Here is a 26,085-nt window from a genome sequence, read left to right as displayed (position 1 = left end):
CGTTTCCTGCATTTTGTAGAGTTGCTTTTTCATCATTGTGTGTGTGTGTGTGTGTTTTTAGTGCGGGACCTGCAGCAGGTCTACGACACGTGGTACGTGACAGCCAATCAGAACAAGCGCATAGAAGGGGCTACGGCGTCCCCAGAGAAGCAGATCACCATGCCGACAGACTTCGCCGAAGCTGCTGTGAGTCTGTGGGTGTGTGTGTGTGTGTGTGTGTGTGTGTTAATATTTACAAACAGAAAAAGTTTTCACAGCCTCACCGTCCAGATCAGACAGCATGTCACATGTGTGTGACACATGTTTTTATTAAAAAATAAATAAATAAGAAAGATCAGACCATTCAGGATTTTTTTTTTTTGGAAGAAGTTCAAACACTTGAAATCTGCCTCAGCTTCTGTGTGATCTCCATCAGCTGCTCCAGACACAAGAGGATTACATACTCCTGTTTATATAACTCTCACTGGATTCATTTAAGAGTTTAAGTGGAACTTCACTTTGTTTGGTGTTGAAGTAAATACACTATATTGCCAAAAGTTTTGGGACGTCTGCCTTTACCTGCACGTGAATGTAACATGGAGTTGTACCGCCCCTTTACAGCTATAACAGCTTCAACTCTTCTGGGAAGGCTTTCCACAAGGTTTAGGAGTGTGTTTATGGGAATTTTTGACCGTTCCTCTAGAAGAGCATTTGTGAGGTCAGACACTGATGTTGGACGAGAAGGTCTGGCTCACAGTCTCCACTCTAATTCATCCCAAAGGTGTTCTGTGGGGTTGAGGTCAGGACTCTGTGCAGGCCAGTCAAGTTCCTCCACACTAAACTCACTCATCCATGTCTTTATGGACCTTGCTTTGGTCACTGGTGTGCAGTCATGTTGGAACAGGAAGGGGTCATCCCCAAACTGTTCCCACAAAGAGCATGAAATTGTCCAAAATGTCTTGGTATGAAGCTGAAGCATTAAGAGTTCCTTTCACTGGAACTAAGTGACCGAGCCCAACACCTGAACTCAATGATTTGGAGGGGTGTCCAAATACTTTTGGCATTTTTATTCTCAGAAGATGAACACTGTATTACTCTATAATCTAAAAATCCGGTTCCTAAACGTTACTTAAATGTTATTTGGACGTTTAAAAAGAACATTCTGGAAACACAAAACTGATATAAATGCTTTGTTCGTCCTTGTTTTATTTCCTAACGTTGTTGTCATGTTGTTTAAAATCATGTAGACGTAACCATGGTGACATTACCCAGTCTTTTAGGCTGTAGGTGTGAATTGAGTGTGTGTGTGTGTGCGCATCAGGACGGGTTTCACTGCCGTCTGTGTGGGAAGCACAGTAACAGCGAGCGTCAGTGGCAGCAGCACATCTCGTCTGAGAGGCATAAAGAGCGCGTGCTGAGCGGAGCAGGGGAGGAGGAGAATCTCACCTGGATACACCGCTTCCCAGGACCCTACTTCTCCCTCTGCCCCAGGTACACACACACACACACACACACACACACACATGTAACAGCAGCTAGTGTTTAACCTCACAGTTAATCCTGAACTCTGGAGTGTGTGTGTGTGTATGGAGGAGTATGTTTGTGGAGGTGTGTGTGAAGTGTGTATCTGTGTGTACATAGGAGTATGTGTGTGTACTAAGAATTGTGTGGAAAGTGTGTGTGTGTATGGAGGAGTGTGTGTGTGTATGCAGGAGTATGTGTGTGTATGTGTGTGTATGGAGGAGTGTGTGTGTGTGTGTATGGAGGAGTATGTGTGTGTATGGAGGAGTGTATGTGTGTGTATGGAGGAGTGTATGTGTGTGTATGGAGGAGTGTGTGTGTGTGTATGCAGGAGTATGTGTGTGTATGGAGGAGTGTGTGTGTGTGTATGGAGGAGTGTGTGTGTGTGTGTATGGAGGAGTGTGTGTGTGTGTGTGTGTATGGAGGAGTGTGTGTGTGTGTGTGTATGGAGGAGTGTGTATGTGTGTGTATGGAGGAGTGTATGTGTGTGTATGGAGGAGTGTGTATGGAGGAGTGTGTGTGTGTGTGTGTGTGTATGGAGGAGTGTGTGTGTGTGTGTGTGTGTGTGTATGGAGGAGTGTGTATGTGTGTGTATGGAGGAGTGTGTATGTGTGTGTATGGAGGAGTGTGTGTGTGTATGGAAGAGTGTGTGTGTGTGTGTGTGTGTGTGTGTGTATGGAAGAGTGTGTGTGTGTGTATGGAAGAGTGTGTGTGTGTGTATGGAAGAGTGTGTGTGTGTATGGAAGAGTGTGTGTGTGTGTGTGTGTGTGTGTATGGAAGAGTGTGTGTGTGTGTATGGAAGAGTGTGTGTGTGTGTATGGAAGAGTGTGTGTGTGTGTGTATGGAAGAGTGTGTGTGTGTGTGTATGGAAGAGTGTGTGTGTGTGTGTATGGAAGAGTGTGTGTGTGTGTGTATGGAAGAGTGTGTGTGTGTATGGAAGAGTGTGTGTGTGTGTATGGAAGAGGGTGTGTGTGTGTGTGTATGGAAGAGGGTGTGTGTGTGTGTATGGAAGAGTGTGTGTGTGTGTGTGTATGGAAGAGTGTGTGTGTGTGTGTGTGTGTGTATGGAAGAGTGCGTGTGTGTGTATGGAAGAGTGCGTGTGTGTATGGAAGAGTGCGTGTGTGTATGGAAGAGTGCGTGTGTGTATGGCGGAGTGCGAGTGTGTATGGCGGAGTGCGAGTGTGTATGGCGGAGTGCGAGTGTGTGTATGGAGGAGTGCGAGTGTGTGTATGGAGGAGTGCGGGTGTGTGTATGGAGGAGTGCGAGTGTGTGTGTGTATGGAGGAGTGCGAGTGTGTGTGTGTATGGAGGAGTGCGAGTGTGTGTGTGTGTGTATGGAGGAGTGCGTGTGTGTGTGTGTGTATGGAGAAGTGCGAGTGTGTGTGTGTGTGTGTATGGAGGAGTGCGAGTGTGTGTGTGTATGGAGGAGTGCGAGTGTGTGTGTGTGTGTATGGAGGAGTGCGTGTGTGTGTGTGTGTATGGAGAAGTGCGAGTGTGTGTGTGTGTGTGTATGGAGGAGTGCGAGTGTGTGTGTGTGTGTGTATGGAGGAGTGCGAGTGTGTGTGTGTGTGTGTGTGTATGGAGGAGTGCGAGTGTGTGTGTATGGAGGAGTGCGAGTGTGTGTGTGTGTGTGTGTGTGTGTATGGAGGAGTGCGAGTGTGTGTGTGTGTATGGAGGAGTGCGAGTGTGTGTGTGTGTATGGAGGAGTGCGAGTGTGTGTGTGTGTGTATGGAGGAGTGCGAGTGTGTGTGTGTGTATGGAGGAGTGCGAGTGTGTGTGTGTGTGTGTATGGAGGAGGGCGAGTGTGTGTGTGTGTGTGTGTATGGCGGAGTGCGAGTGTGTATGGCGGAGTGCGAGTGTGTATGGCGGAGTGCGAGTGTGTGTATGGCGGAGTGCGAGTGTGTGTATGGAGGAGTGCGAGTGTGTGTATGGAGGAGTGCGAGTGTGTGTATGGAGGAGTGCGAGTGTGTGTATGGAGGAGTGCGAGTGTGTGTGTGTATGGAGGAGTGCGAGTGTGTGTGTGTATGGAGGAGTGCGAGTGTGTGTGTGTATGGAGGAGTGCGAGTGTGTGTGTGTGTGTATGGAGGAGTGCGTGTGTGTGTGTGTGTATGGAGAAGTGCGAGTGTGTGTGTGTGTGTGTATGGAGGAGTGCGAGTGTGTGTGTGTATGGAGGAGTGCGAGTGTGTGTGTGTGTGTATGGAGGAGTGCGTGTGTGTGTGTGTGTATGGAGAAGTGCGAGTGTGTGTGTGTGTGTGTATGGAGGAGTGCGAGTGTGTGTGTGTGTGTGTATGGAGGAGTGCGAGTGTGTGTGTGTGTGTGTGTGTATGGAGGAGTGCGAGTGTGTGTGTATGGAGGAGTGCGAGTGTGTGTGTGTGTGTGTGTGTGTGTGTGTATGGAGGAGTGCGAGTGTGTGTGTGTGTATGGAGGAGTGCGAGTGTGTGTGTGTGTATGGAGGAGTGCGAGTGTGTGTGTGTGTGTATGGAGGAGTGCGAGTGTGTGTGTGTGTGTGTATGGAGGAGTGCGAGTGTGTGTGTGTGTGTGTGTATGGAGGAGTGCGAGTGTGTGTGTGTGTATGGAGGAGTGCGAGTGTGTGTGTGTATGGAGGAGTGCGAGTGTGTGTGTGTATGGAGGAGTGCGAGTGTGTGTGTGTATGGAGGAGTGCGAGTGTGTGTGTGTATGGAGGAGTGCGAGTGTGTGTGTGTATGGAGGAGTGCGAGTGTGTGTGTGTATGGAGGAGTGCGAGTGTGTGTGTGTATGGAGGAGTGCGAGTGTGTGTGTGTATGGAGGAGTGTGTTTATGGAGGAGTGTGTGTGTGTGTGTGTGTGTATGGAGGAGTGCGAGTGTGTGTGTGTATGGAGGAGTGTGTGTGTGTGTGTGTATGGAGGAGTGCGTGTGTGTGTGTGTGTGTATGGAGGAGTGCGTGTGTGTGTGTATGGAGGAGTGTGTGTGTTTATGGAGGAGTGTGTGTGTGTGTGTGTGTATGGAGGAGTGTGTGTGTGTGTGTATGGAGGAGTGTGTTTATGGAGGAGTGTGTGTGTGTGTGTATGGAGGAGTGCGAGTGTGTGTGTGTATGGAGGAGTGTGTTTATGGAGGAGTGTGTGTGTGTGTGTGTATGGAGGAGTGTGTTTATGGAGGAGTGTGTGTGTGTGTGTTTATAGAGGAGTGTGTGTGTGTGTGTGTGTTTATGGAGGAGTGTGTGTGTGTGTGTGTGTTTATAGAGGAGTGTGTGTGTGTGTTTATGGAGGAGTGTGTGTGTGTGTGTGTGTTTATGGAGGAGTGTGTGTGTGTGTGTATGGAGGAGTGTGTTTATGGAGGAGTGTGTGTGTGTGTGTATGGAGGAGTGCGAGTGTGTGTGTGTATGGAGGAGTGTGTTTATGGAGGAGTGTGTGTGTGTGTGTGTATGGAGGAGTGTGTGTGTGTGTGTTTATAGAGGAGTGTGTGTGTGTGTGTGTTTATGGAGGAGTGTGTGTGTGTGTGTGTGTTTATGGAGGAGTGTGTGTGTGTGTGTTTATAGAGGAGTGTGTGTGTGTGTGTGTTTATGGAGGAGTGTGTGTGTGTGTTTATGGAGGAGTGTGTGTGTGTGTTTATGGAGGAGTGTGTGTGTGTGTTTATGGAGGAGTGTGTGTGTGTGTTTATAGAGGAGTGTGTGTGTGTGTGTGTGTTTATGGAGGAGTGTGTGTGTGTGTGTTTATAGAGGAGTGTGTGTGTGTGTGTGTTTATGGAGGAGTGTGTGTGTGTGTTTATGGAGGAGTGTGTGTGTGTGTTTATGGAGGAGTGTGTGTGTGTGTTTATGGAGGAGTGTGTGTGTGTGTTTATGGAGGAGTGTGTGTGTGTGTGTTTATGGAGGAGTGTGTGTGTGTGTTTATGGAGGAGTGTGTGTGTGTGTGTTTATGGAGGAGTGTGTGTGTGTGTGTTTATGGAGGAGTGTGTGTGTGTGTGTTTATGGAGGAGTGTGTGTGTGTGTGTGTTTATGGAGGAGTGTGTGTGTGTGTGTTTATGGAGGAGTGTGTATGAATTAAACCAGTGAGTTGAACGTGTTGCAGGTTGGAGGGAGGCTGCAGCGAGGGTGTGAGCTGTGACTACGCCCACAGTGAGGAGGAGCTCCAGGAGTGGTGTGAGAGGCGGGACTTCCTGCGCAGGAGGTTGGAGAGAGCGCGAGTTGACCTGCTCATCGCCCCCACTGACCACGACTTCGGGAAGTACAACTTCCTCCTGCTGGACTGAGAGAACACACACACACACACACACTTCTACGTCCATTCAAATCACCACACACTGAAGTGCCATGCATGCATTCTCTGTTCATTTTATTTTATTTTTTTCTAAATTCTACATTTTCCGATGGTCATAGACGGCGAGTCCCGGCCGATTTAAATAGTGCCTCTGTAGACTACCTAGGGACCCTACAATCCTTCAGTCTTAATCAGGACACAGCCGCTCACTGCTCTTCTGTGTAACAGTCAGATAAACACACAAACCGCACGCCTCTGTCTTCACAGACTAACAGAAACCATGGTGGTGATGATGGTGATGATGATGGATGGTGATGATGATGGTGATGACAGTGATGGTGGTGATGATGATGATGATGGATGGTGATGGTGGTGATAGTGGTGATGACAGTGATGATGGATGATAGTGATGATGGATGATAGTGATGATGGATGATAGTGATGATGGATGGTGATGTGGTGATGACTGATGGTGGTGGTGGTGATGATGGATGGTGATGTGGTGATGACAGTGATGGTGGTGATGATGATGATGGATGGTGATGGTGGTGATGACAGTGATGATGATGGTAGTGATGATGGATGGTGATGTGGTGATGACTGATGGTGGTGGTGGTGATGATGGATGGTGATGTGGTGATAGTGATGGTGGTGGTGATGGTGGTGATGACAGTGATGATGGATGATAGTGATGATGGATGGTGATGTGGTGATGACGGGTGGTGGTGGTGGTGATGATGGATGGTGGTGATGATGGGTGGTGATAGTGGTGATGACAGTGATGATGGATGATGGTGATGATGGATGGTGGTGATGATGGGTGGTGATGGTGGTGATGACAGTGATGATGATGGTAGTGATGATGGATGGTGATGTGGTGATGACTGATGGTGATGTGGTGATAGTGATGGTGGTGGTGATGGTGGTGATGACAGTGATGATGGATGATAGTGATGATGGATGGTGATGTGGTGATGACGGGTGGTGGTGGTGGTGATGATGGATGGTGGTGATGATGGGTGGTGATAGTGGTGATGACAGTGATGATGGATGATGGTGATGATGGATGGTGATGTGGTGATGACAGTGATGATGATGGTGGTGATGATGATGGATGATGGTGATAGTGATGATAGATGATGGTGGTAGTGATGATGATGGTGATGATGGATGGTGATGTGGTGATGAGTGATGATGGATGGTGATGACGGGTGGTGGTGGTGATTATGGATGGTGGTGATAGTGATGGTGGTGGTGGTGGTGGTGATGGTGTTGACAGTGATGGTGGTGGTGATGGATGGTGATGATGGATGGTGATGGTGATGATGGGTGATGATGATGGATGGTGATAGTGCTGCTGATGATGATGATGGATGGTGATAGTGATGATGATGGGTGGTGATGATGGATGGTGATAGTGCTGATGGATGGTGATGATGGGTGGTGATGATGGATGGTGATAGTGATGATGATGGATGGTGATGATGGGTGGTGATGATGGATGGTGATAGTGCTGATGGATGGTGATGGTGGTGGTGATGATGATGGATGGTGGTGGTGATGATGATGGATGGTGATAGTGATGATGATGGTGATGGATGGTGATGGTGATGGGTGGTGATGGTGATGGATGGTGATGATGGGTGGTGGTGATGATGATGGATGGTGATGATAGTGCTGATGGATGGTGATGGTGGTGGTGATGATGATGGATGGTGATAGTGATGATGATGGTGATGATGGATGGTGATGGGTGGTGATGATGATGGATGGTGATGATAGTGCTGATGGATGGTGGTGGTGGTGGTGATGATGATGGATGGTGATGGTGATGGGTGGTGATGGATGGTGATGATAGTGCTGATGGATGGTGATGATAGTGTTGATGGATGGTGATGGTGGTGGTGATGGATGGTGATAGTGATGATGGTGATGGATGGTGATGATGGATGGTGATGGGTGGTGATGATGATGGATGGTGATGATAGTGCTGATGGATGGTGATGGTGGTGGTGATGATGATGATGATGGATGGTGATGGTGATGATGGGTGGTGATAGTGCTGATGGATGGTGATGGTGGTGATGATGATGATGGATGGTGATGGTGATGATGGGTGGTGATAGTGCTGATGGATGGTGATGGTGGTGGTGATGATGATGGTGATGGATGGTGATGATGGGTGGTGGTGATGATGGATGGTGATGGTGGTGGTGATGATGATGATGATGGATGGTGATAGTGATGATGTTGATGAGTCTTACGAGGTATTTCTTTTTTCTTTTCTTTTTTCTTTATCAGCTGATCCTAAAGCTTCACTGAGCCGAACAATCAGAGCCTACGCCCGCCCATGCCGTGTGTGTGTGTGTGTGTGTGTGTGTGTGTGTGCGCTGAGGGTCAGAAATAAAAACTAATTGGAGGTAAAAAAAAAAAAGAAAAAAGAGCAGGATGATGAAAGATGAGCACTTTTTTTTTTTTGCACTATGCCGTCCCATCATGCACCTCCAGAGCAGAAGGGGAGGAGCTTGTAGTTTCAGCAGGATTCTAATATTAGCAGGTTTTGTAACAGGTGTTTATATTTTATTCCTATATTTGTGTTTACTTTAGTTGTAGTGAAAATCGGATCTTTAGTGTGTGTGTGTGTGTCTCCATATGTGTGTGTGAGGTTGTGTGTATGTATGTATGGTCGTGTGTGTGTGTGTTAGTGTTGAGGGATTATTATGGGGTTTCAGGAGGACTGATCAGATGTAAGTGAAACCTTCTCCAAACCCAAATAAAGAGAAGATCTCTCAGTAGTGCAGAAGGAGAGAGGGAAAGGAGACCGTTGTGTGTTTGGGGTTTTGTTGTGTTCCTGAGCCTCAATCAATCAATCAATTCACTTTGTCATTGTCATAAATAACAGAGTATAAATAACAACGAGATATCATTAACGCATCATCTTTCTGACCTGTTTTTGAGCATAAGGAGGCAGAGTTCTCGCTCTTCTCCAAATAGAACCAAATCCAGAAGAACCCTGAAGTGCCTGAGTGACTGATGCACCAACACCAACATGTAGCAAGAGCACACACACACACATACATACACACACACACGTGCGGTTGTGTCTCCTAAATCGTTAATACCACACAATAATATCCATATATATATATAAAAAAACCCTCTTCTTACATCACAGTTCTGCTCACTTCTGGATTCTGATTGGTCAGGTGATGTCGATTCATTTCCTGGATCTCCGTCAGATTTATATAAACACGCTCGCTCGGATACCTCACTGTTTCTATAGCAACAGCTGGTTCATTCGGAGGACGCTCCTTAAAATATCGCGTTGAGGCGATGCCATTTTTTAAAATAATCGTTGTTTGTTTCACCTATATGGAAGGAAGGAGTCTCCAGTCCCAGAGGTAAAGCTGTAGTGTATGTGATAACGGCTGAATGGGATAAAACAGTGACACGTCATTCTTTAATAACAACTCGTACACACACACACACACACTGAGCGGTGTTCAGGCTGCACTACATGTTCTTTATACCACTGTTATTGTGATTTTGTTCACTTCCTCCTGCAGCAGCGTGCCTTCAATGACCATCACAGTGCCTTAGATCATTCTGAACCTGCAGCGTCCCGCAGAAGAGATCTTCTCTAGCCGCGTGTAGGCACCATCGCATGTTTAAAGCTTTATTTTATCTGTTAGCGAAAGCAGAAGAAGGTGCGGCGTGTTTACGTAAGGCTGGTTATGAGATTATTCGAAACAAACAGAACATTACTCTGATTTCCAGCAGATACGTTTCCCCAGAAACAATGAAAAGCGGAATCGTCTCATCCAGTATCCGTATTTATGGAATCTCGTTTCTGCGGAATTCCTCGTCTGTCCGATGGTCTGAATGCGTTTTGTAGCAGCGACACGTTCACAAGGAGCTGCATGCTTCAGGTTCCACGTTAACAGTAAAAATAAACGTGTGATCGGTGAGTTTTGTCTAAGCAACTTTTTGTTTTGTTTGGAAGGAGTCTCCAGTTTCAGCTCTTTGTTTTGTGACTGAGTTTATTGTTTTGTTTCGTTTCACGTCTGAGGAGTCGGCAGAATTTATTCGAGCGAAATGCCAAGTCGCAATGCTGCGTTTTGCACTTATACAGTATTTCATTTCATTCATATAAAATGTTGCACCTTCCTCACACTCCTCCTTCTCTTCTTCCTCCTCTTCCTCCTCCTCCTCCCGTGTTGGAGTACAGTTTAAAGACTCATCTTTTCCCCCAGACCAGCGTGTGTTATTCCTCCTCCAGACCACAGCAGCAGTGTAGTTTTAGGTTAGAAGCTTTTCATTTAAACTCCCATGCTGTCAAAGCGGTAGACATGACAGGAAGCAGTTTCTTCACACAGGAAGTGCTCTCCGTCCTCTGGTTCTGAAGAACGTTGAGAGATGAGTACTGCTGTAGTCTCTGTGAGAAACCGCCGCTAGACTCGAACCCCAGCACGGATTCAGGCACGTCTACGTTCAGAACTCCTGTCTATGGCCCACAGATTTATTTCTTTTACTCTTTATTTTTCTTGAAATTTCCGACATTCTCTAATTCACTCTGTGTTTTATGTAAACCACCACAAGCAATGGACCAAATAATATACCAATAAATATTTTTATAAAAGAAAGGACTGTGAAAGATTTATTTATATTTATTCATGCCATGGATTGATGGATGGATGGATGGAGAGAGAAATTAAGTGATGGATAGATGGAGAGGGAGACCGAGAGAGATTGAATGATTGGATGATGGGTAGAGGGGGTGGAGAGAGGGAGATGGATGGATGGGCATAGAGAGAGGGAGAGAGATGGAATGATGGACGGACAGACAGATAGATAGATAGATAGATAGATAGATAGATAGATAGATAGATAGATAGATAGATAGATAGATAGATAGATAGATAGATAGATAGATAGATAGATAGATAGATAGATAGATAGATAGATAGGCATAGAGAGAGGGAGAGAGATTGAATGATGGAATGATGAATAGATAGATGCATAGAGGGGGATGGATAGATACACTATATTGCCAAAAGTATTCTCTCACCTGCCTTGACTCGCATATGAACTTAAGTGACATCCCATTCCTAATCTATAGGGTTCAATATGACGTCGGTCCACCCTTTACAGCTATAACAGCTTCATCTCTTCTGGGAAGGCTGTCCACAAGGTTTAGGAGTGTGTTTATGGGAATTTTTGACCATTCTTCCAGAAGCGCATTTGTGAGGTCACACACTGATGTTGGACGAGAAGGCCTGGCTCTCAGTCTCCGCTCTAATTCATCCCAAAGGTGTTCTATCAGGTTGAGGTCAGGACTCTGTGCAGGCCAGTCAAGTTCATCCACACCAGACTCTGTCATCCATGTCTTTATGGACCTTGCTTTGTGCACTGGTGCACAGTCATGTTGGAAGAGGAAGGGGCCAGCTCCAAACTGTTCCCACAAAGTTGGGAGCATGGAATTGTCCAAAATGTCTTGGTATGCTGAAGCATTCAGAGTTCCTTTCACTGGAACTAAGGGGCCAAGCCCAGCTCCTGAAAAACAACCCCACACCATAATCCCCCCTCCACCAAACTTTACACTTGGCACAATGCAGTCAGACAAGTACCGTTCTCCTGGCAACCGCCAAACCCAGACTCGTCCATCAGATTGCCAGACGGAGAAGCGCGATTCGTCACTCCAGAGAACGCGTCTCCACTGCTCTAGAGTCCAGTGGCGGCGTGCTTTACACCACTGCATCCGACGCTTTGCATTGCACTTGGTGATATATGGCTTGGATGCAGCTGCTCGGCCATGGAAACCCATTCCATGAAGCTCTCTGCGCACTGTTCTTGAGCTAATCTGAAGGCCACAGGAAGTTTGGAGGTCTGTAGCGATTGACTCTGCAGAAAGTTGGCGACCTCTTCGCACTATGCGCCTCAGCATCCGCTGACCCCGCTCCGTCAGTTTACGTGGCCTACCACTTGGTGGCTGAGTTGCTGTCGTTCCCAAACACTTCCACGTTCTTATAATACAGCTGACAGTTGACTGTGGAATATTTAGGAGCGAGGAAATTTCACGACTGGATTTGTTGCACAGGTGGCATCCTATCACAGTTCCACGCGACCCATTCTTTCACAAATGTTTGTAAAAACAGCCTGCATGCCTAGGTGCTTGATTTTATACACCTGTGGCCATGGAAGTGATTGGAACACCTGATTCTGATTATTTGGATGGGTGAGCGAATACTTTTGGCAATATAGTGTAGATAGATGGGCATAGAGAGAGGGAGAGAGATTGAATGATGGAATGATGAATAGATAGATGCATAGAGGGGGATAGATAGATAGATAGATAGATAGATAGATAGATAGATAGATAGATAGATAGAGAGATAGATAGGGAGAGAGATAGATAGGGAGAGAGATTGAATGATGGAATGATGAATAGATAGATGCATAGTGGGGGATAGATAGAGAGATAGGCATAGAGAGATAGGCATAGATAGATAGATAGATAGATAGATAGATAGATAGATAGATAGATAGATAGATAGATAGAGGGGGATGGATGGATAGAGGGGGAGAGAGATGGGTATGGAGAGAGGTTGAATGATGGAATGATAGATAGATAGATAGATAGATAGAGGGGGATGGATGGATAGAGAGGGAGAGAGATGGATATGGAGAGAGGTTGAATGATGGAATGATGAATAGATAGATAGATAGATAGATAGATAGATAGATAGATAGATAGATAGATAGATAGATAGATAGATAGATAGAGGAGTGGATGGATGGATTGAACTAGTAAAAGTGCACACATTTGTATAAACCCATGCTAGTTAAGGAAGGAGTCTCGAGTGTCAGACAGACAGAAGGTAAGATATAAAACATGATGTCATGCTGTTCTAGGAAAATAATCAGTAACAGTAACTCGGCTTCATCCCTCCATCCTGTCAGGGATTATATTTTAATGAGAGCGACACACTGAAGATTTGATTCCTTCCTCAATGCCCAGGTGAAACTGAGCTGATGTTACAGCAGGTCACCTTTAATGTGTGAGGGGGGAAAGCCTGATGATGGAAGGATGTTATCACTTCACAGCTTATTATTATTGATTAGTCAGCATATTTCATCACTTTTGTGTGTCGCTAGCTTGTTCATTAAACTGGATAAATGCTAAATAAAATAAAAGAAATAGCCTTTGCACGAGCCGATCAACAGAGTCCATCCTTCACCGCCAATCATCAGCGCCGCTTATGAATAATTAATTACGCACGCACGTCTACCTCCTGCGTCGATTTGAATATTCATGAGGCAGCGGGAGTCGCTTCCTGTTCGTTTGAATAATAAAAGTGAGCGTACACAGTTTAAAGTGTTTCTGAAAGTCTAACTCGATCAAGTCACAGAACTACTCGCTTTAAAAAAAATAAAAGAAAAATATTATAAATATTAATATGTGTAAAGCGTGTTTTTTTTGTAATATATGAATATTAATGAGGTGGGCGGTGTCTTCTCGTACGCAGTGACGGTGGACAGTGATTGTGGTGCGTCAGTCGGCTGGTCATTTTTCTGAAGCGCGACCTGTTGATTTGAAGTTAGTGTTAAAATGTTTGCTCCCGGAGATCTGGAAGACATTGAGCAGGTTTATCGAGCTTTCCTGCAGCACAGGTGTGATGATGGCGGTAAGAAACTTTCACCTTCCATATCCACAGGCTTCTCAGTGATCATTAGGATTATTACTTTTATTCTGCCCAAGTGTTGTTTTTGTCTGTTAATGTTTACATTTCAGTTTTGTAAAAAGAGAAGGATTTGCATACGGTTATATGATCTGATCTGAGATACTTTGGTTTTGATGAACATGAGTATGAGAAGGGAAGAGATATGATCAGCTTCCCAGTTTATTCTGAGACTTCTGACACGTGAGGAGCCTTAAACACACACACACAAAACACACACACACACAAAACACACACACACACAAAACACACACACACACAAAACACACACACACACAAAACACAAATATTACCAGTGAAAGTTTAGTTTATTCACCTTGGAAATGAAGTGAAATATTAAGTGTCTACATAAATTTACTAAAATATTTAAATAAATAAAGAGCACTTAATACACATTTAAATTGATAAATCAATCAGTTAATCAATCAATCTCATATTAGAAGTCTCATATGTCTTTTTTTATTTTATTTTACCTTGTTCACCATGAACTTGCACAGCTCAATAAATAAGAACGTTATTAATTCCGAAGGAAATTATTTGCCAGAGATTAAAAAATAATAAAATGAAATGAAATGAAATGAAATAAAATGAAATAAAATAAAATGTATATTTGGGGAAAATAAATAAAATTTATGTTTGGGAAAAAAAAAGAATATAAATCTAATATATATTATAATATAATATAAATTAATATAATATAAACATTAACAATACATTAACTAGTGCTCTCACTTTGTTTTTATTTACTTAATAATATTTATATATTCAATTAGAACGAGCCATGTTATGCTGTTATAGGAAAATAATCAACAGGAATATTATATATATATATATATTTTTTAAATATATATATTAATATATATATATTTAATATTAATGATTGCACTTTTTAATCTGCTTTCAGCTCTGATGTTGTGGAAGGTCATTAAATCCCGTTGCTCCTGTACTCACTTATGTTGCAGCAGCTGTAAACATTCACATCGTTCCCTCATCTGCCTCTCTTTATGTTTCTGTCTTGAAGTTTATAAGGAGCATAAACTCAGCTTGTCGTGTTACAGAATAAACTTTGCGGGAAAAACTTAAAGTTACAGCTTCATCTGTATGTTAGAAAGTTCTGACAATGGAGACTGCTTCCGTAAATGTTTCATTAAAATCTCTTTATAGGAAACATTACCGTGGCAACAATTAAACACCTTTCCTGAACGAGTTTACACTGATCAGGCATAACATTATGACCACCTGCCTAATAATGTGTTGGTTCCCCTTTTTGCTGCTAAAACACAACAAACATGCCATGCAATGTGTATTCTGACCCCTTTCTATCAGAACCAGCATTAACTTCTTCAGCAGTTTGAGCAACAGTAGCTCGTCTGTTGGATCGGATCACACGGTAAAGCCTTCTCTCCCCAGGTGCATCAATGAGCCTTGACCGCCCATGACCCTGTCACCGGTTCACCACTGTTCCTTCCTTGGACCACTTTTGATAGATACTGACCACTGCAGACCGGGCACACCCCACAAAAGCTGCAGTTTTGGAGATGCTCTGATCCAGTGGTCTAGCCATCACAATTTGACCCTTTGTCAAACTCAAAGCTCCATGCACTAACAGGTGCCATGATTAGGAGATCATCAGTCTTATTCACGTCACCTCTCACTGGTCATAATGTTATGGCTGATTGGTGTATGTGGAACATTCGGTCAGAATCGTGAATTCGACAGAGATTAGATTTGATTGGTGACTCATGAAATTCTTGAGTCTTGAGCTCTAAAGGGATCATAAAACCCTTAAAGATTTCACATTATTACTGAAAATGAGGGTTCTTCCTTTCAGAAACATGACACAGAGAACCAGTGATAATATAAAAATATATATATATATACTTAAAAAGTAGATTATATCCGTAGGTTCCAGCTCGGCTTGCACAGTTCTGTTTAAACATGTTAAGTAGGACAAGGGGTTGTTATTTTCTCCAAACAAAGCAAATGTAGGAAGAAAATTGGTTTTATTATAATCATTACATTGTTAGTCACTGGTTAATAAGGGCTAAAAGTAGAACTGGTAGAACCGGACTTTCCTCTGAGCAGGTCAGAAATCTGATAAACCGCCTGTTCAGGTTGAGCAGCAGACACAGGTGTGAAAATACACTCACCTGCACGCCCAGCACGTCCGAATCGAACCGTTTTCTTCTCAGCTACTCATGTGTATTAAGTGTAAATGTTTGACTCCTGACGTTTCAGCTAGTTTCTTTTGTGGTTTGTGTGGTTATCAGATTATTATACGCATTTCAACACTCTTTGTGTCCAAAACTGCACATCATTTTACTATAAAGTGCACTATTTTGAGTTTTCATTGTCATTTTAAACAACTCACAATGGTCTGTGAGTGCGACAGGAGGATGGCCATTGATACTGGACACTCCAGATGATGGTAATGGTCTTGAAGCGGTCAGGGATGGAAATATCGAAGAGGTCAGGGAGGATATCCACCAGCTGGTCTGCACATCCCCTGAGCCAGGATTATTGTTTGACACCCAGTATTTACACCCAGTATGTCCTGACATCTTTTCTGCTGGCAGACAGGTCCAGTAATACGATCAGAGTATATTTTTTACACTGACCTGAATTTGATTGAGGAAATGGACGTCACTGAGCTTGGAGAATAGGAGAAAAAAAAAGAAGTGTTAACTTCCTTGTTTTCTTTGCGGAATAAACCACCTTTGCCACACCCATGATCAACGTTAGCACATGCGCCTACCTGTTCTTTGTAATGAATCGTGTTATGTTGTGTCAACATTTGTATTTAGAGTTCACTCCAAAAGTATTGGAACGACAAGGCTGATTTTGTTGTAATAAAGACGTTTCGGTTTGAGCTCAAAAGATGAGATGATAGATCAGAATTTCCGATGGTTTTTCACCTTCTAAAGAGGCGACTGAAGGGAGACCCCCCCCCCCAAAATAAATAAATAAATAAATAAATAAATAGACAAAATACAACCAAAGTTGTTTAACATGTTTAGATGTAAGTCTCAGGACGTGAAAGCTGAAATTCTGATCTTTGGAGCGCAATCTCAGTTGACTCTGCCGATAGACAAACAAACAAGCCAGCCTCGCTGTTCCAATACTTTTGGAGAGAGTGTGTGTGTGTGTGTAAGAAATGTGTAAGAAGAATGTGATATTAGTGACACACCCACCATCAGGTAGATTCCTCTGTAATTGCATCAGTGTTGTTTAGAAATGGAATAAAGATACGGTATGCTCATCATGAGACAGCTGGATCTACACAACATTGTGTGAGGTTGTTAAGGTGAACTAAAGGCAGTGTTGAAGCATTTCAGAGCAGCAGCTTGTCAAACTCTGTTTTCTTTCTCCTGCAGTATTCTACACCTTTCAGACGGATGTGCTAGTCAAACTGATTTCTGTACCAAAGGTGGTGTGTGTGTGTGTGTGGTTATAGCAGACAGAGAGGGCAGGTGCATCAGCAGCTGTGTGCTGTTTGTGGACACGTGAAGGAGTATTTTTTGCTGTACAGTAAACTGTGACTGGATCTTTGGATGTTTTCTGGGAGACGTGCAAGAGAACACACTGTCCTCACTCACACAGTAGTAAAAAGTGTGTGTGATTCACATATCTGCGTGCATGCATACGCAAAGTGACTGTGTGTGTCATTCACATATCTGCGTGCATGCACATGCGCATATGCAGTGTTACTGTGAGAGCGTGCATAGGTATATGCTTGCTGCTGGAGTGTGTGTGCGTGTGTGTGTCATTCACATATCTACGTGCATGCATATGCAAAATGACTGTATGAGCGTGCGTACGTTTATGGTTAATGTAGCGACGCAGTGTGTGTGTGTGTTGGAACGTGGAACGGAAATATTATAATGATGTAATGCACGGGGATGATAGTGGTGCAGCAGAAGCACGCTCGAGTCCACGCGCTCAGTGTGTGACGTCACCTTGTGGTCACGTGATCACGCGAGACTGACCGGGGCACGTGTTTTGAAACGAGAGGTGCTCAAAAAAAAAAAAAAAACTCCGACGCGTGCAACACAATTCAATACAAACTAACGAGACATGGGGTCATATATAAATAAATATATATTACGTTTACTCGGATAGTTCATTAAACGGATCCTATATTTCTGACAGTGAGCGACGACGTGCACGCGCTCGCGCGCCTCCGCGTAATCCGCGTCCTCTTGCTTGTGCTCAAAGAAGCTCTCGCGCGCTGAATTTACGCTGACCAATAGACGTGCGAGGACCGGCTGCCCTCTCATTAACATTCATAAGCTGTTGGACCAATCGGCGTTTGGCTCGCTTTTATAAGCGCGCACGTATTATGAATATGCGAAAATATGTAAATTTCACGCCGTGGCAGTGGTGAAAGAGCTAGCCAGCGAGGTGTTTTGTTTTTCTTTGGTCCAGCATCATCATTTCGGGCAGGTATAACGGTCAGTTAAGACGCCGAGGTTGGTCACTGTCGTCTTAATTGCCGTTTTTGTTCTCTTATTTTCCTGACAATTTTGCCCACAGTGTTGAATTATGCCCGGACAGACGGCGGTTACTCTCCCCGTTGCTCCTAGCAACAGCAATCCGCAAAAGCCTTTGCCTTTAGTTTTGAAGAAAATAATGGACATCCTTCCTCCTAATATACTCGAGGACGGAGAAGACGGTGAGGATTAAAACCTCTCTTTTTTTTTGCTTGTTTGTTAGTGATCCGTTAATGAAATGTCGATGAGTGAAAGACTGAAGTGTGACCAGACCAGTGTCCAGTAGCAGGTCATCACAGGCTAGTCATGTAGCATGTTCTCAGAAGATAAACAGAAAAGTAAAGCCTAGGCGTCTGGGTTTTTTAAAATAAATAATTCAGTCCATCAAACAACTATAACCAACCTTTAGTAGAAAAGCAGATCAGTAAGAGCACCCTTTCTGTAAAATGTGCACTTTTGTTTTTCTGCTGCAGCATGTACAGAGCATTAAAGATTGATTTATAAAGATAATGAATGTAATATTCATTATAATTCAGCTTATTTTGGTTTTTATACGTGTATTACATGGGATAAGAATTCAACTAAAATATACTCCGTGTCACATGACCTCCAGTGTTTTGAACCCCTTTCCAAGGGTTGCCAGATCTCTCAAACTGCTCATAAATACACTGACCAGGCATAACATTATGACCACCTGCCTAATATTGTGATGGTGCAGCCCTGACCCGTCCTGCACTGTGTATTCCGACCCATTTCTATCAGAACTAGCATTAACTTCTTCAGCAGTTTGAGCAACAGTAGCTCGTCTGTTGGATTGGATCACACGGGCCAGCCCTCACTCCCCACGTGTATCAATGAGCCTTGACCGCCCATGACCCTGTCTCTGGTTGACCACTGTTTCTTTCCTTGGACCACTTTTGATAGATACTGACCACTGCAGACCGGAAACACCCCACAAGAGCTACAGTTTTGGAGATGCTCTGATCCAGTCGTCTAGCCATCACAATTTGTCCCTTCGTCAAACTCGCTCAAATCCTTACTCTTGTCCATTTTTCCTGCTTCTAACATCAACTTTGAGGACAAAATGTTCACTTGCTGCTCTAATATATCCCACCCACTAACAGGTGCCATGATGAGTCTTATTCACTTCACCTGGCCCTGGTCATAATGTTATGGCTGATCGGTGTAAATTTCTACTAATTATAATGCACTAGTGAAGCTTGTGTGACGTATTTAAGCGTGTGTTTTGTGTTTGTGGAACTTTGGTCTTCATGCCTGAATTGTAATTGTGATTATAAGGGGAATAATCCTGTTCTGTTTAACGTTGTATTTATTATTTTCGTTAAACAGCACTGTTATTTCTTATTTCTAGGACTAGTTTTGATAAGTCTACTCCGTTATTCCCCTTTTTATAATCTCCTAATCCTCCATTGGCCTGGCATTATGATGGTAATTTGCATACAATGAATAATCTCTAGCCTTGTTACTCCATTTGAGCATGCTCTCGCTACATGACGGTGTAGCTAGCCTACCTACACAACACATAACAAAACAAAAAAAAACATTTAGACAGAAATCCCTGTAATATTGGTACAATTCCGGTAAAATTTACACTTACACTTTGTTTGCCTCTGTTTGTAAACCTTAATTAAATTGATGATGATGATGATGATGATGATGATTGTTATTATTAATAGTTTTAAAACAAGATCCTGGTGGTTTTTAAGCTAGAGCCAAAAATATATATATATTTTGTTTGTATATGTTTTGGCAACAAAAGGAGGAGCAGCACAATATAATAATGTTATGACAGATCGGTGTATAATAATAATAATAATAATAATAATAATAATAATAATAATAATAATAATAATAATCTGGACACAGTGATGTCCAGCAGGACGTATAGCTCCATAGACTCGTCATATCTTTATACTAAGGTGCACTGATGTTGACGCTCATACTCAGTGTTTTCATGGGTCAACCAAGACTGTATGAACCTCTCATAATTGTAATTTCCAGATCATTTATACAATTATAAACATTGCCATATTTCCAGTAGACAACTTTACGGCCAGTGATGGTGCGAGAAATTTCAGTGATGAAAGAAGAGGCTTTAGTTCTTTACCCCCAGCTGATTTGAAAAGCTCCCTGATGTGTAATAGTTCAGAAGTGAAGTGTTGTAAACACCTGGCATTTATCCGGCAGGTTAAGTAATTAAGCAGAAGCCAAGCCTTTTACAGTAATGAACGTAGACGTCTAGGTGATGAGAAGATCGAAATTACTGGGTTGTAAATTAGGCCATTTTCAGCGATTCCTGTTTTTCAGTTGCGATCTGTCTGGAGGAAATGTGTCTGAGTGAGACAGGAGACGGGTATTTAGTGGATCTGTGTGTAACTCTATTGGTGATTTGTAGCACAGGCTTGATGATGGCTTCTGCAGGTGATGTAGCCCTGCCCTCCTCTGTAAAGGTAATTTAAGTACTTAATTGTACTGTTTAATGACTTAATTGCCTGAAATATTTAAAACACAATAAAAATCAGTGGATAAGGTTGTGGCTTTAGCAAAAGTGTTTTGTGTTGCTTATGTATCAGGTGTTTAGGTTTTTTTTCCCCCCAGATACACTGTAGTGCCAAAAGTTTTGGGACACTCCGCCAAATGCGAAAGGCCAAAACTGGGACGTCTGCCTTTACATGCACATGAATGTAATATGGAGTTGTCCCGCCCTTTACAGCTATAACAGCTTCAACTCTTCTGGGAAGGCTTTCCTTTGTGTGTTTATCTCTGCTCTAATTCATCCCAACGGTGTTCTATGGGGTTGAGGTCAGGACTCTGTTCCCACAAAGAGCATGAAATTGTCCAAAATGTCTTGCTAAGCTGAAGCATTAAGAGTTCCTTTCACTGGAACTAAGTGACCGAGCCCAACCGCTGAAAAACAACACCTGAATTCAATGATTTGGAGGGGTGTCCCAATACTTTTGGTAATATAGTGTCTATAAGCATGAGACGTTGCGTGTCAGCTTTGAACAATCAGAGCAAAAGATGGAGACGTTTATTAATTTCAACAGAAAGGTGAATAACTGAAAAACAATTTTGCTCCTTAAATGTTCCACAGCATTGAATAAACTATAAACAGATATTGTTTATTTATGAAAAGATTGTAAAAGTCGTTGTGGTGTAAGCGGAATAAAACACCGGTATGAGGTGGTTAGTTTGTTACATGATGCATTAGCAGGTGAAACTTTTAAACATTTATTGTAAGCCTAGTCATTGTGGATCTTTATGAAGCACTCGTTCCACCACAGTGACCTTCTCACTGTTTGTCCATCGCAGAGATAGAGAAGGAGAAGCTGAGCTCCGTCGGCGATGGGGAGTCTTGCGGAGACGGAGGCGGGGGCGGAGGATCCGGGGGCGCGGGCGGAGTTTCTGCCTCGCTCACTCCCACAATTTGGGACAAGACCATTCCTTACGACGGCGAGAACTTCCACCTGGAGTACATGGATCTGGATGAGTTCCTGCTGGAGAACCAAATACCTGCAGCCCTGGAGGAGGAGCTGCACAAGAGCCTGGAGCAGGAGGCTCAGGGTTCCCCCGCCGTCCCAGAAGTCTCGGGGGCCGTCCCACAGGTGCCCGGGGAAACGGAGAAAGCTGCAGAAGTGAGGAAGATAAAAGGGGAGGACGAGAGATGTGATGGTGGAATAGCTGAGCTGCAGGTGATGGCGCATGCCACAGGTGAACACACACACACACACACACACACACACACACTGATTTTTAAATTGACTGGGTTTATAATAATTAAAATCTCTCTCTCTCGCTCCAGAGCCTAAAGCAAAGCCCGAGCGTGCCACTCCGTCTCCGGTCAACCCGGAGGACATCGAGGTGAGCGTAAATTTCCAGCCAGACCCGGCGGACCTGGTGCTGTCCAGCATTCCGGGAGGAGAGCTGTTTAACCCACGTAAACACCGCTTCAGTGAGGACGAGCTCAAACCGCAGCCTATGATCAAGAAGGCCAAGAAGGTGTTTGTTCCAGAGGACTCCAAGGTGAGTGTTTCCTATAACGTGGGATGAAGACGGATTTAACAAGGATGGTGCTGTGGGTCAGTGTCGGGTGGACAGTTTAAATGTAGGAGAGGAGAACAGGAGAAAGGAGAACAGAGGAGAGGAGAGAAGTGCTCTTATCAGAATAAAATGGCGTGACAGTTTGATTGGTTGCTCTGTGAACATCTGTTATCTTCCAGCTTCCTCTCAGTCTGGAGGTGTAACTCTGCAGCCTCGACTTCTTCACAACACTGAAGTTTCTCTAGCTGATAATCAGCATGGAGTGTTGATGTCCTCTAGTTTTCTGTGCCCCGGTTTCCTCTGGTTTGAAGTTCAGCTAGTTTCTGGCCTGTATTTGGATCGGAACTGGAGCTGTTTACACGGAGCATTGGACAGATGGTGGTTGTTGTCTTTGGCTCTCGTGTCCTGGATGAAGATGTGAGCTGTTTTCAGCCTCCATTTTCAGAGCTGCTCCACTTCCTGACATTCAGGATGGATTTATAAGTCATCCATATCACTATTTATTCACTCTTTTTAGATCGAGAAGTTCTTTAAGTGTTAGGGAGGTATAAAAACTACAGCAGGAGAAGTCTGAAACTCTTCACCAGTCTGATTCATAAATTAATCAGCAGACCTGGAGCTGTTTCTGCTCACTGCAGTGTCTCTGATCCTGATCACACTCTACTCCTGTTTACATCATCTATATGAACATGTAACAGAGACCTCTGTCTCTCTCACGCTCTCTCTCTCTCTCTCTCTCTCTCTCACGGTCACTCTCTCTCTCTCTGTTTCTCTCTCACATGCTCACTCTCTCTCTCTCTCTCTCTCTCTCTCTTCAGCTCCTTAATCATCATCCCTGTTGTTTGTGTATTTTCCCTGACTGACAGGATGAGAAGTACTGGGTGAGGAGGAAGAAGAACAACCAGGCAGCGAAGCGTTCCCGTGACGCGCGCCGCCTGAAGGAGAACCAGATCGCCGTGCGCGCCAGTTTCCTGGAGCGGGAGAACGCAGCGCTGCGGCAGGAAGTGGCCGAGCTGAGGAAGAACTGCAGCCGCTGCAAGAAGATCATGGCTCTCTACGAGGCCAAGTACGGCCCTCTGTAAGGACAGAAGCTCAGCAGCACACACGGCAGGCTAACATCAACACGAGCTGCAAACTGTCTGTCTCTATACACACACAGGAAATTCAGGAGGCGTGGCTGGGGTGGGGATGCTGACATAAAGAGCAGCTCACACACACACACACACATACACACACACATGTTGTTTTTAATTCCAGATATTAATTTTTACTGTAAACAAATTTCGTGGCTGTGTAATTTCATCTGGAAACACTGGACCAAAGCATGAAACACCCCCCACCCCACCCCACCCCATCCAAAAGATCTCTCTCATTTTCATTTTCACCTTCTGACTGAGCCGTGTCTCAGTAGCAGGAAGTGATGTCATCTCGCACGAACGCGTGATCTTAAGACGCTCCTCATAACCGAGCGAGCAAACCGAACATAAAGCTCAGATTAAGCTAGATTGATCTAGCAGAGGAGTCGCGACAGAGTTGAGCTTTTACACAGGAACTGGAATCAGTTATACAGGTAGCTAACACTAACGTTATCCTTTAGCGGTGCTTCCTGTTCTTTTTCCTCACATTTGGACCTCCTGCCTCTGAGGGCGAGGATGTTTTGAAATTCTTTCGTATAGAGACACGATTACAGTGTCAGATTTTTTTTTCTTGCTAATGAAGGCTTGAGCAGCAGCATCATCATCAGCAGTATGTTTTGTCAGTCGCCCCCTAGTGGACAAACAGAAAACTCTCTTTCTCTTTTTTTTTAGTGTAATATCTTTTAATGTCCTTCGGTACGATCATCAACCATGAGACGATTCCAGTGCTGATTTAGTCGACCGGATTAAGAGCTTGATCACACCGGTTTGTACTCGTTAAACCAATTAAAGCTCACAGCCAATGAGGAACACGTCAGATTTATTTAACAAACAAATTTTAGAAAACCATAAAACATGGCTACGATTCTCCGTTGCTGTTACAGACATTTATAGGATTTTTATTTATTGTTTTTAGTTCCCATCTTTGTCATAAGAAAGCGGGTATGAGAGGGAACATTTGCAACATTTTAGAGGAAAGTGTGTGTGTGTGTGAGAGAGAAGCGCATGGTGAGAAACACATTCTGTCCCACTTTCCCCTCTGGAGTGATGCGCATGCTCCAGCACGACCTGACGGTGGTGTGTGAGGAGCAGATTGATTTATTTATTCACTCAGTGTGTGTGTGTGTGTGTGTGTGTGTGTGTGTGTGTGTGTGTGTGTTAACTGACCTGCAACTTCTACACTTTTTCTCCTGATCGAGTGTTTTGTAAGATAAGAAAAGAGGGTTTTTTTTCCCCACACACGAAAAATCTGTTTGTTTTCTGTTATGAAGCAACACACACACACAGGCAGTGGTGTATTATCAGAGTAAGGCAGGGACTGTTATTCTTCCTGATGACTGCAGTCTTTTCCCTCTTTCTTTCTCTCTCTTTTTCTCTCTCTCTCCCTCCACATCTTTACTGTTAAACAGCATGGAGGTGATTTTTACCAGATGTTCTGCATGAGATCTTTGTAAATACACCAGTCCTTGAAATCCTCTTCTTCCACCTTGGCTGTAGTGATAAATAACCGTTTCTTTTTCTAAGTGATGCCTAGTGTTCTGCGTTCTCGTTAGTGATGTGAACACTGATATTTTAATAATCTAGCAGATTTAAATAAAAAAAAAAAAGGTCTATATTTTACAATATTCTATATGTGGTACAGAGTATAATCCAGTTGTTGTGCAGGGATTTTTAATCATAAACTGTGAGCAGTGCAATGGGCTTTTGTTCTCCCCAAAAACCAGGGCAATACCACGGACACGTCTAATCTACTGACCAGGAAGACCTGTGTTTTAAAGGAGAGGGTTACCATGAGGCTCTCCAACAGGGGGCGCTGTGTGGAGACAGACACAGAACCAGTGGGTGTGAGAGAGAGAGAGAGAGAGAGAGAGAGAGAGAGAGAGAGAGAGAGAGAGAGAGAGAGAGAGAGAGAAAAATAAAGAAAGGAAAAAAGAGGGAGAGAGACAGAGCAAAAGAAAAAAGAGAAAGAAAGAAAGATGGGGAGAGAGAGAGACAGACAGACAGACAGACAGGCAGGGGAGAGACAGAAAGAGAGAGAGAAAGAGACAGGTAAAAGAGAAAGACAGACAGACAGACAGACAGAAAGAGAGAGGGAGAGAGAGAGGGAGAGAGAGAGAGAGGGAGAGAGAGAGAGAGGGAGGGAGACAGACAGAAAGAGAGAGACAGACAGAGAGAGCAAGAGTGAGACAAACAGAGACACAGATGGAGAGAAAGACAGAAAAAGAGTGAGAAAGAAAGAGAGAGCGAGAGAGCAATAACACTGGAGTCTGTTTAAACAAAATGAACAGATCTGTTAGTTCTGGTGAGTTTTCTGTATGCTGCATGGGTGCAGTATGCGGTGTGCAGTAATGCGTCGATCCTCTACCTAAGGATTTATTTCACTAGCACCAGTGCATTTGTTCATATTACTACACAGGGTAATTACACTGGCTTCTCAGTCTCATAGATAAGGTCAAAAGTATGTGCACCCCTGACCATCACACTCCTCTGGGCTTCTTCTCCACACTGATTAGAGCGCCTGTGTACATCCTCCTGAACACTGCTCCAGCATTCACAAAGCAGCTCATGGTGAAGGAGGATGAGGAACTGGAGTGTCCTGCACTGAGCCCTGACCCCAACTCAACACTTACTGGGATGAACTGGAATCTCATCAACATCCCAGCATCAGAGTCTGGTCTCACTGATACTCCTATAGCTGAACGATCACAAACCCACACACACACTCCAACATCTAGTGGGAAACTGCCTCAGGAAGAGCTGGTCAGGGGTGCACAAACTTTTTTTCTTTTTTTTATATATATATATATATATATTAGTCTCTAATACGATTCCGCTTCATACAATCTGTTAAAGTGCACTAGGATGAGAGCTGGACGTCCAGCAGGGTGTAGAGAGTGTGTGTGTGTGTGTGTGTGTGTGTGTGTGTG

The 26,085-nt window shown here is 44.0% G+C and overlaps 2 protein-coding genes across 4 annotated transcripts in view; both read left to right on the top strand.

Annotated features, from left to right (window-relative positions):
- The window catches only part of zc3h7ba (zinc finger CCCH-type containing 7Ba), a 28,427-nt gene extending 17,992 nt beyond the window's left edge, over positions 1-10,435 (top strand). The window contains exons 21-23 of one of the 2 annotated variants that reach the window (XM_058404930.1): positions 62-186; positions 1,301-1,470; positions 5,543-10,435. In XM_058404930.1, coding sequence (XP_058260913.1) covers positions 62-186; positions 1,301-1,470; positions 5,543-5,723 — 476 coding nt within the window. In that variant the 3' untranslated portion in view covers positions 5,724-10,435. The remainder of the gene's footprint in view (positions 1-61; positions 187-1,300; positions 1,471-5,542) is intronic. The other variant, XM_058404929.1, reaches the window with a different exon arrangement.
- Positions 10,436-13,256: 2,821 nt separating this feature from the next.
- On the top strand, positions 13,257-25,064 carry tefb (TEF transcription factor, PAR bZIP family member b). Of its 2 annotated transcripts, none has more exons than XM_058404945.1 (4): positions 13,257-13,416; positions 21,294-21,692; positions 21,784-22,004; positions 22,889-25,064. In XM_058404945.1, exons 1-4 carry the CDS (start codon positions 13,341-13,343, stop codon positions 23,102-23,104), a joined length of 912 nt encoding a protein of 303 aa, XP_058260928.1. In that variant the 5' UTR covers positions 13,257-13,340; the 3' UTR covers positions 23,105-25,064. The 2 variants fall into 2 exon arrangements, with proteins under 2 accessions (XP_058260928.1, XP_058260927.1); XM_058404944.1 differs by lacking the exon at positions 13,257-13,416 and adding an exon at positions 17,577-18,142.
- The last annotated feature ends 1,021 nt before the right edge of the window (positions 25,065-26,085 follow it).

The sequence above is a fragment of the Hemibagrus wyckioides genome, linkage group LG12, assembly GCF_019097595.1.
Source record: "Hemibagrus wyckioides isolate EC202008001 linkage group LG12, SWU_Hwy_1.0, whole genome shotgun sequence".
NCBI lineage: Eukaryota > Metazoa > Chordata > Actinopteri > Siluriformes > Bagridae > Hemibagrus > Hemibagrus wyckioides.
This window is presented reverse-complemented; position numbering and strand designations above follow the sequence as displayed.

Excerpts from the sequence above, each read along its gene's own strand:
- tefb (XM_058404944.1), top strand. The coding sequence starts at position 18,013 with ATGCCCGGACAGACGGCGGTTACTCTCCCCGTTGCTCCTAGCAACAGC. Across the intron at positions 21,693-21,783 it reads GGTGATGGCGCATGCCACAG|AGCCTAAAGCAAAGCCCGAG; the intron begins GTGAACACACAC and ends CTCTCGCTCCAG. Across the intron at positions 22,005-22,888 it reads TTGTTCCAGAGGACTCCAAG|GATGAGAAGTACTGGGTGAG; the intron begins GTGAGTGTTTCC and ends CCTGACTGACAG.